This window comes from Staurois parvus, unplaced genomic scaffold, assembly GCF_062004578.1.
Source record: "Staurois parvus isolate SC_StPar_1 unplaced genomic scaffold, SC_StPar_1.0 ptg002502l, whole genome shotgun sequence".
Lineage (NCBI taxonomy): Eukaryota > Metazoa > Chordata > Amphibia > Anura > Ranidae > Staurois > Staurois parvus.
Genome location: NW_028320298.1, coordinates 6,133 through 19,698, shown reverse-complemented (window position 1 = coordinate 19,698; position 13,566 = coordinate 6,133). Strand labels below are relative to the sequence as shown.

General features: G+C 59.6%; 1 protein-coding gene across 1 annotated transcript; it reads left to right on the top strand.

Annotated features, from left to right (window-relative positions):
* The first annotated feature begins 4,177 nt into the window (after positions 1 to 4,177).
* Positions 4,178 to 13,317, top strand: LOC149430714 (protein O-glucosyltransferase 1-like). The gene is made up of 6 exons (XM_089666065.1): positions 4,178 to 4,319; positions 5,145 to 5,229; positions 5,358 to 5,501; positions 6,259 to 6,394; positions 6,645 to 6,765; positions 13,092 to 13,317. Exons 1-5 carry the CDS (start codon positions 4,193 to 4,195, stop codon positions 6,744 to 6,746), a joined length of 594 nt encoding a protein of 197 aa, XP_089522191.1. The 5' UTR covers positions 4,178 to 4,192; the 3' UTR covers positions 6,747 to 6,765; positions 13,092 to 13,317.
* The last annotated feature ends 249 nt before the right edge of the window (positions 13,318 to 13,566 follow it).

The following is a 13,566-nucleotide window of genomic DNA, read 5'->3' as shown; positions in this document are numbered from 1 at the left end:
TGGAGAGATTGGATTGGAGGGATTAGATTGGAGGGATTAGATTGGAGGGATTAGATTGGAGAGATGAGATTGGAGGGATTGGATTGGAGGGATTAGATTGGAGAGATTAGATTGGAGGGATTAGATTGGAGAGATGAGATTGGAGGGATTGGATTGGAGGGATTAGATTGGAGAGATTAGATTGGAGGGATTAGATTGGAGAGATTGGATTGGAGAGATTAGATTGGAGAGATTAGATTGGAGGGATTAGATTGGAGAGATTGGATTGGAGAGATGAGATTGGAGGGATTAGATTGGAGGGATTAGATTGGAGGGATTAGATTGGAGAGATGAGATTGGAGAGATTAGATTGGAGAGATTGGATTGGAGGGATTAGATTGGAGAGATTAGATTGGAGGGATTAGATTGGAGGGATTAGATTGGAGGGATTAGATTGGAGGGATTAGATTGGAGGGATTAGATTAGAGAGATGAGATTGGAGGGATTGGATTGGAGGGATTAGATTGGAGGGATTAGATTGGAGGGATTAGATTGGAGGGATTAGATTGGAGAGATGAGATTGGAGAGATTGGATTGGAGGGATTAGATTGGAGGGATTAGATTGGAGAGATTGGATTGGAGGGATTAGATTGGAGAGATTGGATTGGAGAGATTAGATTGGAGAGATTAGATTGGAGGGATTAGATTGGAGAGATGAGATTGGAGGGATTGGATTGGAGGGATTAGATTGGAGGGATTAGATTGGAGAGATTAGATTGGAGGGATTAGATTGGAGAGATGAGATTGGAGGGATTGGATTGGAGGGATTAGATTGGAGAGATTAGATTGGAGGGATTAGATTGGAGAGATTGGATTGGAGAGATTAGATTGGAGAGATTAGATTGGAGGGATTAGATTGGAGGGATTAGATTGGAGAGATGAGATTGGAGGGATTAGATTGGAGAGATTAGATTGGAGAGATTAGATTGGAGGGATTAGATTGGAGAGATTGGATTGGAGAGATTAGATTGGAGGGATTAGATTGGAGGGATTAGATTGGAGAGATGAGATTGGAGGGATTAGATTGGAGAGATTGGATTGGAGGGATTAGATTGGAGGGATTAGATTGGAGGGATTAGATTGGAGAGATGAGATTGGAGGGATTGGATTGGAGGGATTGGATTGGAGAGATTAGATTGGAGGGATTAGATTGGAGAGATGAGATTGGAGGGATTGGATTGGAGGGATTAGATTGGAGAGATTAGATTGGAGGGATTAGATTGGAGAGATTGGATTGGAGAGATTAGATTGGAGGGATTAGATTGGAGGGATTAGATTGGAGAGATTGGATTGGAGAGATTAGATTGGAGGGATTAGATTGGAGGGATTAGATTGGAGAGATTAGATTGGAGAGATTGGATTGGAGGGATTAGATTGGAGAGATTAGATTGGAGGGATTAGATTGGAGGGATTAGATTGGAGGGATTAGATTGGAGGGATTAGATTGGAGGGATTAGATTAGAGAGATGAGATTGGAGGGATTGGATTGGAGGGATTAGATTGGAGGGATTAGATTGGAGGGATTAGATTGGAGGGATTAGATTGGAGAGATGAGATTGGAGAGATTAGATTGGAGAGATGAGATTGGAGGGATTGGATTGGAGGGATTAGATTGGAGGGATTAGATTGGAGGGATTAGATTGGAGGGATTAGATTGGAGGGATTAGATTGGAGAGATTGGATTGGAGGGATTAGATTGGAGAGATTGGATTGGAGAGATTGGATTGGAGGGATTAGATTGGAGGGATTAGATTGGAGAGATTGGATTGGAGAGATTAGATTGGAGAGATTGGATTGGAGAGATTAGATTGGAGGGATTAGATTGGAGGGATTAGATTGGAGGGATTAGATTGTATTTTAGTGCCTTTAAACGCTCATTGCCAATCTGTATGCAATTGCACTGTGTGTGGGCAGATTGTACGCAGATTATAAAAGGTAACAGATCGGCCAGGCGGAGATCTGTGTGTGTGGGGTGTCCCAGCAGACCGTTCTGCGGATAAACTGTTGGGTGGTGGCAGGCTACCTTTTGTGGTGTGTCTGGTGTGAGGGTAGGGTGGGGGAGGGGTGTGTCTGGTGTGGGGGTGTGTGGGGGAGGGGTGTGTCTGGTGTGGGGGTGTGGACAGTGGAAGGGTGATAACACCGGGGTTCAAGCTGTAGGATAGCTGGAGGGACTCTAGAAGGGTGTGATTACTAAGCGGCTCCTCGACTCTAATCAGTGCACCAGATTGTATGTAAGATTTGTATCTGCCAGTGTGTGGTCAGCCATCTGGAGTGGAGTCTCCCCCCGGTGGTGGGCAGAGGTAGTGCGGGGTGTGGTCAGCCCTCTGGAGTGGAGTCTCCCCCCGGTGGTGGGCAGAGGTAGTGCGGGGTGTGGTCAGCCCTCTGGAGTGGAGTCTCCCCCCGGTGGTGGGCAGAGGTAGTGCGGGGTGTGGTCAGCCCTCTGGAGTGGAGTCTCCCCCCGGTGGTGGGCAGAGGTAGTGCGGGGTGTGGTCAGCCCTCTGGAGTGGAGTCTCCCCCCGGTGGTGGGCAGAGGTAGTGCAGCTGTGGAAGGATATCACGGCTGATCCTATATACGGTTTTATATATATAAAGTTCAGTCCCCTTTATCTCCTCGTACCCCACAGCCGCACGTGCACCTCGGTTAGCTAGTCGCTGTGGGCGTGGCTTGTGGGGGATCCATGACACTCGGTCACACGGGTGCGATTTGTGAATTACAATTGCAGCAGAAATCGCCTGTAATGAATGTGGATGTCCGCGTCCTAACACCTGCGATTTCTGACGCGGTTCTCACGTGACGTTTTCCGCCGTTTATTGCGATTTCACAGACACAGAATACAATGGAAATCGCAAGAAATCGTTGCAAATCTTCACAAGTCGCAGTAAAGTCTTCAGAAATCGCACACAAATCATGTGATGTCAAATCGCAGCCATGTGACTGGAGACTATTGGAGAAGGATAGGAGAATCGCGAACATCGCAGATCACATGACCTCCTCCGGCCTCCATCTTCTTGGTGGGGTTCTATCTCAGGTGACATTTCCCGCTGCCATCTTCTTGGTGGGGTTCCCCTTTAGGTGACATTTCCCGCCTCCATCTTCTTGGAGGGGTTCCCCTTTAGGTGACATTTCCCGCCTCCATCTTCTTGGTGGGGTTCCCCTTTAAGTGACATTTCCCGCCGCCATCTTCTTGGTGGGGTTCCCCCTTAGGTGACATTTCCCGCCTCCATCTTCATGGTGGGGTTCCGCCTTAGGTGACATTTCTTATCGCCGTCTTCTTGGTGGGGTTCCGCCTTAGGTGACATTTCCCGCCGCCGTCTTCTTGGTGGGGTTCGGCCTTAGGTGACATTTCCCGCCGCCGTCTTCTTGGTGGGGTTCCCCTTTAGGTGACATTTCCTGCTGCCATCTTTTTGGAGGGGTTCCCCTTTAGGTGACATTTCCCGCCGCCATCTTCTTGGTGGGGTTCCGCCTTAGGTGACATTTCTTATCGCCGTCTTCTTGGTGGGGTTCCCCCTTAGGTGACATTTCCCGCCGCCATCTTCTTGGTGGGGTTCCGCCTTAGGTGACATTTCTTATCGCCATCTTCTTGGTGGGGTTCCGCCTTAGGTGACATTTCCCGCCGCCATCTTCTTGGTGGGGTTCCCCTTTAGGTGACATTTCCTGCTGCCATCTTCTTGGAGGGGTTCCCCTTTAGGTGACATTTCCTGCCGCCATCTTCTTGGAAGGGTTCCCCTTTAGGTGACATTTCCCACCTCCATCTTCTTGGTGGGGTTCCCCTTTAGGTGACATTTCTTATCGCCATCTTCTTGGTGGGGTTCCGCCTTAGGTGACATTTCCCGCCGCCATCTTCTTGGTGGGGTTCCGCCTTAGGTGACATTTCCCGCCGCCATCTTCTTGGTGGGGTTCGGCCTTAGGTGACATTTCCCGCCGCCATCTTCTTGGTGGGGTTCGGCCTTAGGTGACATTTCCCGCCGCCGTCTTCTTGGTGGGGTGAAGGAGGAACTCTCTCTAGAGCCCGGCTGCAGACTGGACCTCCATTCCAGTGTGGAACGCAAAAGAAATTGTCGGAGTGGAGGTCACGTGCTTCCTGTTTAGAGTGGAGCTCCGCTCCTCCGACAGGAAACTCCCGAGAGCCATTTCCGGGTTCTGGGCGCCGCCATGTTGGATTTGTTAGAGTGGATACGTCAGACCCGATCAATGGATGGCGGAGAGATGGCGCTGCTGTTTCTGCTCCTTCTGGGGGCCCCGGGGGCTCTGATCGCTGAGGGGGAGGGGCAGACGGGAGGTAAGTGCTGGAGGGGTACGGATGGGGGGATATTGGAGGACTGTGGGGGAGGGGTACGGGGGTATTGGAGGACTGTGGGGGAGGGGTACGGGGGGGGGGGTATTGGAGGACTGTGGGGGAGGGGTACGGGGGGGGGGGGTATTGGAGGACTGTGGGGGAGGGGTACGGGGGGGGGGGGTATTGGAGGACTGTGGGGGAGGGGTATTGGAGGACTGTGGGGGAGGGGTACGGGGGGGGGGGGTAATGGAGGACTGTGGGGGAGGGGTATTGGAGGACTGTGGGGGAGGGGTACGGGGGGGGTAATGGAGGACTGTGGGGGAGGGGTTTTGGAGGACTGTGGGGGAGGGGTACGGGGGGGTATTGGAGGACTGTGGGGAGGACTGGGGGGGGTCTCCATTCTGGGGGTGGGGTCTGGGGAGGAGCCAGGGTCTCCATACTGGGGGTGGGTGGGGTCTGGAGGGAGGCGGGGTCTCCGTACTGGGGGTGGGTGGGGTCTGGAGGGAGGCGGGGTCTCCGTACTGGGGGTGGGTGGGGTCTGGAGGGAGGCGGGGTCTCTGTACTGGTGGGTGGGGTCTGGGGGGAGGCGGGGTTTCTGTACTGGGGGTGGGTGGGGTCTGGGGGGAGGCGGGGTCTCTGTACTGGGGGTGGGTGGGGTCTGGGGGGAGGCGGGGTTTCTGTACTGGGGGGTGGGTGGGGTCTGGGGGGAGGCGGGGTCTCCGTACTGGGGGTGGGTGGGGTCTGGAGGGAGGCGGGGTCTCCGTACTGGGGGTGGGTGGGGTCTGGGGGGAGGCGGGGTGTATGATCTTTCCTATTCTCTCCCATTAGATCCTGATTGGTTTCCTTATCTCCATCGAATCCAGAAGAGGGTGGAGAGCCACGCCCCTTGTCACAATGACACCTGCTATGATTGGTGAGTGTCACCTCCCCCCTATACTGCCACTCCGCCCACCTCCTCCTGTACTGCCCATCAATCCTGTATGATCCCGCCCACCTCCTGCTGTACCTCCCACCAGTATTATGTGACTCCTCCCCCTCCAGGGTCACCCAGCAGGACTTGGCTCCGTTCCGCTCCGGGATCTCTCGGGATCTGATGAAAAATGTGATCAGTCGTAAATTGGGGACGCACTACCAGATCATGGAGCACCGGCTGTACCGAGAGGAGGAGTGCATGTTCCCGGCACGGTGAGTCCCAGGCCATTGTCACCCCGGGGACCAAACTCCTCCCTGTGGGGGGGTCACAGTGAGCTGCCCATACATTGTGTGTAATCCCCCCCCCCCCGGGATCTCCATCATGTCTGCTACTGGAACCCATCAGAGTCACCGGAACATCCATTGTATCCTCTGTGGCCGCCATGTTTTCCTTACAGGTGTAGGGGGTGGAGCTCCTCCCCCTCTTCCCATGTCTAATCCCATGTGTCATCCATGTAGGAGAGGAGCTCCTCCCCCTCCTCCCGTGTCTTATCCCATGTGTCATCCATGTAGGAGAGGAGCTCCTCCCCCTCTTCCCATGTCTTATCCCATGTATCTTCCATGTCTGAGGGGTGGAGCTCCTCCCCCTCCCGTGTCTCATCCCGTGTGTCGGCCATGTTTCCTGTAAAGGTGTAGCGGGGTGGAGCCCCTCCCCCTCCCGTGTCTCATCCCGTGTGTCGGCCATGTTTCCCGTACAGGTGTAGCGGGGTGGAGCCCCTCCCCCTCCCGTGTCTCATCCTGTGTGTCGGCCATGTTTCCCGTACAGGTGTAGCGGGGTGGAGCTCCTCCCCCTCCCGCGTCTCATCCTGTGTGTCGGCCATGTTTCCCGTACAGGTGTAGCGGGGTGGAGCTCCTCCCCCTCCCGCGTCTCATCCCGTGTGTCGGCCATGTTTCCCGTACAGGTGTAGCGGGGTGGAGCTCCTCCCCCTCCCGTGTCTCATCCCGTGTGTCGGCCATGTTTCCCGTACAGGTGTAGCGGGGTGGAGCACTTCCTCCTGGACCTTCTGCCGGATCTCCCAGACATGGAGATGGTGATCAATGTGCGGGATTATCCGCAGGTTCCTCATTGGATGACGCCGGTTATTCCCGTCTTCTCATTCAGTAAGGTGAGGGGAGCTCCGATGGTCGGGGGGAGGGGTCATGGACATGGGGGTGGGGTCATGGACATAGGGGAGGGGCAGACATGACAGCCGTAACACTTGCATGCAGTTGTGGCCCCTCCCCATTACATGGTCCTGGCTCCTGATTGGTTTATGGACCCCTATATGATGGGAGTTGTCCTCCTGTGTTCTCTGTGTGGAGGTGACATATACCGGAGCGCAGTACATATGTGACATTTCCTTCTCTTTCTGCAAGACTTCAGATTATCGGGACATCATGTACCCCGCCTGGACCTTCTGGGAAGGGGGCCCTGCTGTGTGGCCCCTCTACCCACGGGCCTGGGACGCTGGGACCTGATGAGGGAGGACCTGCAGCGGTGAGTGATGAGTGTGCTGTCCTGAACGCCGGGGCCTCGGGGGGGTCTCTCCTGAACGCCGGGGCCGCGGGGCGGGGGTCTCTCCTGAACGCCGGGGCCTCGGGGCGGGGGTCTCTCCCGAACGCCGGGGTCTCTCCTGAACGCCAGGGCCGCGGGGCGGGGGTCTCTCCCGAACGCCGGGGCCTCGGGGCGGGGGTCTCTCCCGAACGCCGGGGCCTCGGGGCGGGGGTCTCTCCCGAACGCCGGGGCCGCGGGGCGGGGGTCTCTCCCGAACGCCGGGGCCTCGGGGCGGGGGTCCTCTCCCGAACGCCGGGGCCTCGGGGCGGGGGTCTCTCCCGAACGCCGGGGTCTCTCCCGAACGCCGGGGCCTCGGGGCGGGGGTCTCTCCCGAACGCCGGGGCCGTGGGGCGGGATGTGGGGGGTGTCCCGGATGGATGTGGGGGGTGTCCCGGATGGATGGGGAAGGTCCCGGATGGATGTGGGGGGTGTCCCGGATGGATGGGGGAGGTCCCGGATGGATGTGGGGGGTGTCCCGGATGGATGGGGGAGGTCCCGGATGGATGGGGGGGGTCCCAGGGTGGATGTGGGGGCTGTCCCGGATGGATGGGGGAGGTCCCGGATGGATGTGGGGGGTCCCAGGGTGGATGTCCCGGATGGATGGGGGAGGTCCCGGATGGATTTGGGGGGTGTTTCGGATGCATGTGGGGTGTCCCGGATGCATGTGGGGGGGTCCCGGGTGGATGTTGGGGGTCCCCGGGTGGATGTGGGGGGGTCCCGGGTGGATGTGGGGGGGTCCCGGATGGATGTGGGTGGTCCTGGATGGATGTGGGGGGTCCCAGATGCATGTGAGGGGGTCCCGGATGGATGTAGGAGGTCTAGGATGGATGTTGGGGTCCCGGATAGATGTGGGGGGGTCCCGGATGGATGTAGGAGGTCTAGGATGGATGTTGGGGTCCCGGATAGATGTGGGGGGGTCCCGGATGGATGTAGGAGGTCCCAGATGTATGTTGGGGTCCCCGGGTGGATGTGGGGGGTCCCGGATGGATGTGGGGGGTCCCGGGTAGATGTGGGAGGTCCCAGATGTATGTTGGGGTCCCCGGGTGGATGTGGGGGGTCCCGAATGGATGTAGGTCTAGGATGGATGTTGGGGTCCCGGGTAGATGTGGGAGGTCCCAGATGTATGTTGGGGTCCCCGGGTGGATGTGGGGGGTCCCGGATGGATGTAGGTCTAGGATGGATGTGGGGGGTCCCCGGGTGGATGTGGGGGGTCCCGGATGCATGTGGGGGGGTCCCAGATGGATCTAGGAGGTCTAGGATGGATGTTGGGGTCCCGGATGGATGTAGGAGGTCTAGGATGGATGTTGGGGTCCCCGGGTGGATGTGGGGGGTCCCGGATGGATATAGGAGGTCTAGGATGGATGTTGGGGTCCCCGGGTGGATGTGGGGGGTCCCGGATGGATGTGGGGGGGTCCCAGATGGATGTAGGAGGTCCCAGATGTATGTTGGGGTCCCCGGGTGGATGTGGGGGGGGTCCCGGATGGATGTAGGTCTAGGATGGATGTTGGGGTCCCCGGGTAGATGTGGGAGGTCCCAGATGTATGTTGGAGTCCCCGGGTGGATGTGGGGGGTCCCGGATGGATGTAGGTCTAGGATGGATGTTGGGGTCCCCGGTGGATGTGGGGGGTCCCGGATGGATGTAGGAAGTCTAGGATGGATGTTGGGGTCCCCGGGTGGATGTGGGGGGTCCCGGATGGATGGTAGGAGGTCTAGGATGGATGTTGGGGTCCCCGGGTGGATGTGGGGGGTCCCGGATGGATGTAGGAGGTCTAGGGTGGATGTGGGGGGTCCCGGATGCATGTGGGGGGGTCCCAGATGGATGTAGGAGGTCTAGGATGGATGTTGGGGTCCCCGGGTGGATGTGGGGGGTCCCGGATGCATGTGGGGGGGTCCCAGATGGATGTAGGAGGTCTAGGATGGATGTTGGGGTCCCCGGGTGGATGTGGGGGGTCCCGGATGGATGTAGGAGGTCTAGGATGGATGTGGGGGGTCCCGGGTGGATGTGGGGGTCCCGGATGGATGTAGGAGGTCTAGGATGGATGTTGGGGTCCCCGGGTGGATGTGGGGGGTCCCGGATGGATGTGGGCGGTCTAGGATGGATGTTGGGGTCCCCGGGTGGATGTTGGGGTCCCCGGGTGGATGTGAGGGGTCCCGGATGGATGTGGGGGGTCCCGGATGCATGTGGGGGGGTCCCAGATGGATGTAGGAGGTCTAGGATGGATGTTGGGGTCCCCGGGTGGATGTGGGGGGTCCCGGATGGATATAGGAGGTCTAGGATGGATGTTGGGGTCCCCGGGTGGATGTGGGGGGTCCCGGATGGATGTAGGAGGTCTAGGATGGATGTTGGGGTCCCCGGGTGGATGTGGGGGGGTCCCGGATGGATGTAGGAGGTCTAGGATGGATGTTGGGGTCCCCCGGGTGGATGTGGGGGGTCCCGGATGCATGTGGGGGGGTCCCAGATGGATGTAGGAGGTCTAGGATGGATGTGGGGGGTCCCGGATGCATGTGGGGGGGTCCCAGATGGATGTAGGAGGTCAAGAATGGATGTTGGGGTCCCCGGGTGGATGTGGGGGGTCCCGGATGGATGTAGGAGGTCTAGGATGGATGTGGGGGGTCCCCGGGTGGATGTGGGGGGTCCCGGGTGGATGTGGGGGGTCCCGGATGGATGTAGGAGGTCTAGGATGGATGTTGGGGTCCCCGGGTGGATGTGGGGGGTCCCGGATGGATGTGGGCGGTCTAGGATGGATGTTGGGGTCCCCGGGTGGATGTGGGGGGTCCCGGATGGATGTGGGGGGTCCCGGATGCATGTGGGGGGGTCCCAGATGGATGTAGGAGGTCTAGGATGGATGTTGGGGTCCCCGGGTGGATGTGGGGGTCCCGGATGGATATAGGAGGTCTAGGATGGATGTTGGGGTCCCCGGGTGGATGTGGGGGGTCCCGGATGGATATAGGAGGTCTAGGATGGATGTTGGGGTCCCCGGGTGGATGTGGGGGGTCCCGGATGGATGTGGGGGGTCCCGGATGCATGTGGGGGGGTCCCAGATGGATGTAGGAGGTCTAGGATGGATGTTGGGGTCCCCGGGTGGATGTGGGGGGTCCCGGATGGATGTAGGAGGTCTAGGATGGATGTGGGGGGTCCCCGGGTGGATGTGGGGGGTCCCCGGGTGGATGTGGGGGGTCCCGGATGCATGTGGGGGGGTCCCAGATGGATGTAGGAGGTCTAGGATGGATGTTGGGGTCCCCGGGTGGATGTGGGGGGTCCCGGATGGATGTAGGAGGTCTAGGATGGATGTGGGGGGTCCCCGGGTGGATGTGGGGGGTCCCGGGTGGATGTGGGGGGTCCCGGATGGATGTAGGAGGTCTAGGATGGATGTTGGGGTCCCCGGGTGGATGTGGGGGGTCCCGGATGGATGTGGGCGGTCTAGGATGGATGTTGGGGTCCCCGGGTGGATGTGGGGGGTCCCGGATGGATGTGGGGGGTCCCGGATGCATGTGGGGGGGTCCCAGATGGATGTAGGAGGTCTAGGATGGATGTTGGGGTCCCCGGGTGGATGTGGGGGGTCCCGGATGGATGTGGGGGGTCCCGGATGCATGTGGGGGGGTCCCAGATGGATGTAGGAGGTCTAGGATGGATGTTGGGGTCCCCGGGTGGATGTGGGGGGTCCCGGATGGATGTAGGAGGTCTAGGATGGATGTGGGGGTCCCCGGGTGGATGTGGGGGGTCCCCGGGTGGATGTGGGGGGTCCCGGATGGATGTAGGAGGTCTAGGATGGATGTGGGGGGTCCCCGGGTGGATGTGGGGGGTCCCGGGTGGATGTGGGTGGTCCCGGATGGATGTAGGAGGTCTAGGATGGATGTTGGGGTCCCCGGGTGGATGTGGGGGGTCCCGGATGCATGTGGGGGGTCCCAGATGGATGTAGGAGGTCTAGGATGGATGTTGGGGTCCCCGGGTGGATGTGGGGGGTCCCGGATGGATATAGGAGGTCTAGGATGGATGTTGGGGTCCCCGGGTGGATGTGGGGGGTCCCGGATGGATGTGGGCGGTCTAGGATGGATGTGGGGGGTCCCCGGGTGGATGTGGGGGGTCCCGGATGGATGTAGGAGGTCTAGGATGGATGTTGGGGTCCCCGGGTGGATGTGGGGGGTCCCCGGGTGGATGTGGGGGGTCCCGGATGGATGTGGGCGGTCTAGGATGGATGTTGGGGTCCCCGGGTGGATGTGGGGGGTCCCGGATGGATGTGGGGGGTCCCGGATGCATGTGGGGGGGTCCCAGATGGATGTAGGAGGTCTAGGATGGATGTTGGGGTCCCCGGGTGGATGTGGGGGGTCCCGGATGGATGTAGGAGGTCTAGGATGGATGTGGGGGGTCCCGGGTGGATGTGGGGGATCCCGGATGGATGTAGGAGGTCTAGGATGGATGTTGGGGTCCCCGGGTGGATGTGGGGGGTCCCGGATGGATGTGGGCGGTCTAGGATGGATGTTGGGGTCCCCGGGTGGATGTGGGGGGTCCCGGATGGATGTGGGGGGTCCCGGATGCATGTGGGGGGGTCCCAGATGGATGTAGGAGGTCTAGGATGGATGTTGGGGTCCCCGGGTGGATGTGGGGGGTCCCGGATGGATATAGGAGGTCTAGGATGGATGTTGGGGTCCCCGGGTGGATGTGGGGGGTCCCGGATGGATATAGGAGGTCTAGGATGGATGTTGGGGTCCCCGGGTGGATGTGGGGGGTCCCGGATGGATATAGGAGGTCTAGGATGGATGTTGGGGTCCCCGGGTGGATGTGGGGGGTCCCGGATGGATGTGGGGGGTCCCGGATGCATGTGGGGGGGTCCCAGATGGATGTAGGAGGTCTAGGATGGATGTTGGGGTCCCCGGGTGGATGTGGGGGGTCCCGGATGGATGTAGGAGGTCTAGGATGGATGTGGGGGGTCCCCGGGTGGATGTGGGGGGTCCCCGGGTGGATGTGGGGGGTCCCGGATGGATGTAGGAGGTCTAGGATGGATGTGGGGGGTCCCCGGGTGGATGTGGGGGGTCCCGGGTGGATGTGGGTGGTCCCGGATGGATGTAGGAGGTCTAGGATGGATGTTGGGGTCCCCGGGTGGATGTGGGGGGTCCCGGATGCATGTGGGGGGGTCCCAGATGGATGTAGGAGGTCTAGGATGGATGTTGGGGTCCCCGGGTGGATGTGGGGGGTCCCGGATGGATATAGGAGGTCTAGGATGGATGTGGGGGGTCCCCGGGTGGATGTGGGGGGTCCCGGATGGATGTGGGCGGTCTAGGATGGATGTGGGGGTCCCCGGGTGGATGTGGGGGGTCCCGGATGGATGTAGGAGGTCTAGGATGGATGTTGGGGTCCCCGGGTGGATGTGGGGGGTCCCCGGGTGGATGTGGGGGGTCCCGGATGATGTGGGCGGTCTAGGATGGATGTTGGGGTCCCCGGGTGGATGTGGGGGGTCCCGGATGGATGTGGGGGGTCCCGGATGGATGTGGGGGGTCCCCGGATGCATGTGGGGGGTCCCAGATGGATGTAGGAGGTCTAGGATGGATGTTGGGGTCCCCGGGTGGATGTGGGGGGTCCCGGATGGATGTAGGAGGTCTAGGATGGATGTTGGGGTCCCCGGGTGGATGTGGGGGGTCCCGGATGGATGTAGGAGGTCTAGGATGGATGTTGGGGGTCCCCGGGTGGATGTGGGGGGTGTCCCGGATGCATGTGGGGGTCCCGGGTGCATGTGGGGGGTCCCCGGGTGGATGTGGGGGGTCCCGGATGGATGTAGGAGGTCTAGGATGGATGTTGGGGTCCCCGGGTGGATGTGGGGGTCCCCGGATGGATGTGGGGGGTCCCGGGTGCATGTGGGGGTCCCCGGGTGGATGTGGGGGGTCCCGGATGGATGTAGGAGGTCTAGGATGGATGTGGGGGGTCCCCGGGTGGATGTGGGGGGTCCCGGATGCATGTGGGGGGGTCCCAGATGGATGTAGGAGGTCTAGGATGGATGTTGGGGTCCCCGGGTGGATGTGGGGGGTCCCGGATGGATGTAGGAGGTCTAGGATGGATGTGGGGGGTCCCCGGGTGGATGTGGGGGGTCCCCGGGTGGATGTGGGGGGTCCCGGGATGGATATAGGAGGTCTAGGATGGATGTTGGGGTCCCCGGGTGGATGTGGGGGGTCCCGGATGGATATAGGAGGTCTAGGATGGATGTTGGGGTCCCCGGGTGAATGTGGGGGGTCCCGGATGGATGTGGCGGTAACTCTTCTACTTTGTTGTTGGTTAGGTCAGCCAGGCGTTGGCCGTGGGAGAAGAAGATCCACAAAGCATATTTCCGAGGCTCCAGGTAAGTGATTGGACGGCCAGAGCCCTGAAGGTTGTCGGTGGTCCTTCACAGTCATTGGGGGACACAGGAAGTCCTTCACCTTCGGGTTATACCGCCTCCTGCAAGCAGAGAGGACAACCTGGAGGCCAGCCCCTCTATAAACCCCTCCTACTCCCAGCATGCCTCAGCTCTGCATGGGTCTCCAAACTACGGCCCTCCAGCTGTTGAAGTACTACAAGTCCCATCATGCATCGGGGAGTCCTGCCTGTGGCTGTCGGAGGTCATGCGAGGCCTCAGGGGACTTGCAGGTGCTCAGCACCTGGAGGGCCACAGTTTGGAGGCCCCAAGGAGGACGGACAGCTTTTCTTCAGGTCGACATTTTGTTGCATCGTCCTTTCTTTTTCAATTTTTACTTCGAAGTTTCTTCTCGGCATCA

What these genes read in the sequence shown, in the direction of transcription:
- LOC149430714 (XM_089666065.1), top strand. Translation starts at nt 4,193, where the DNA reads ATGTTGGATTTGTTAGAGTGGATACGTCAGACCCGATCAATGGATGGC. An exon ending in GGGGGAGGGGCAGACGGGAG is followed by an intron (nt 4,320 to 5,144) that starts GTAAGTGCTGGA and finishes CTCTCCCATTAG; the next exon opens with ATCCTGATTGGTTTCCTTAT. An exon ending in AATGACACCTGCTATGATTG is followed by an intron (nt 5,230 to 5,357) that starts GTGAGTGTCACC and finishes CTCCCCCTCCAG; the next exon opens with GGTCACCCAGCAGGACTTGG.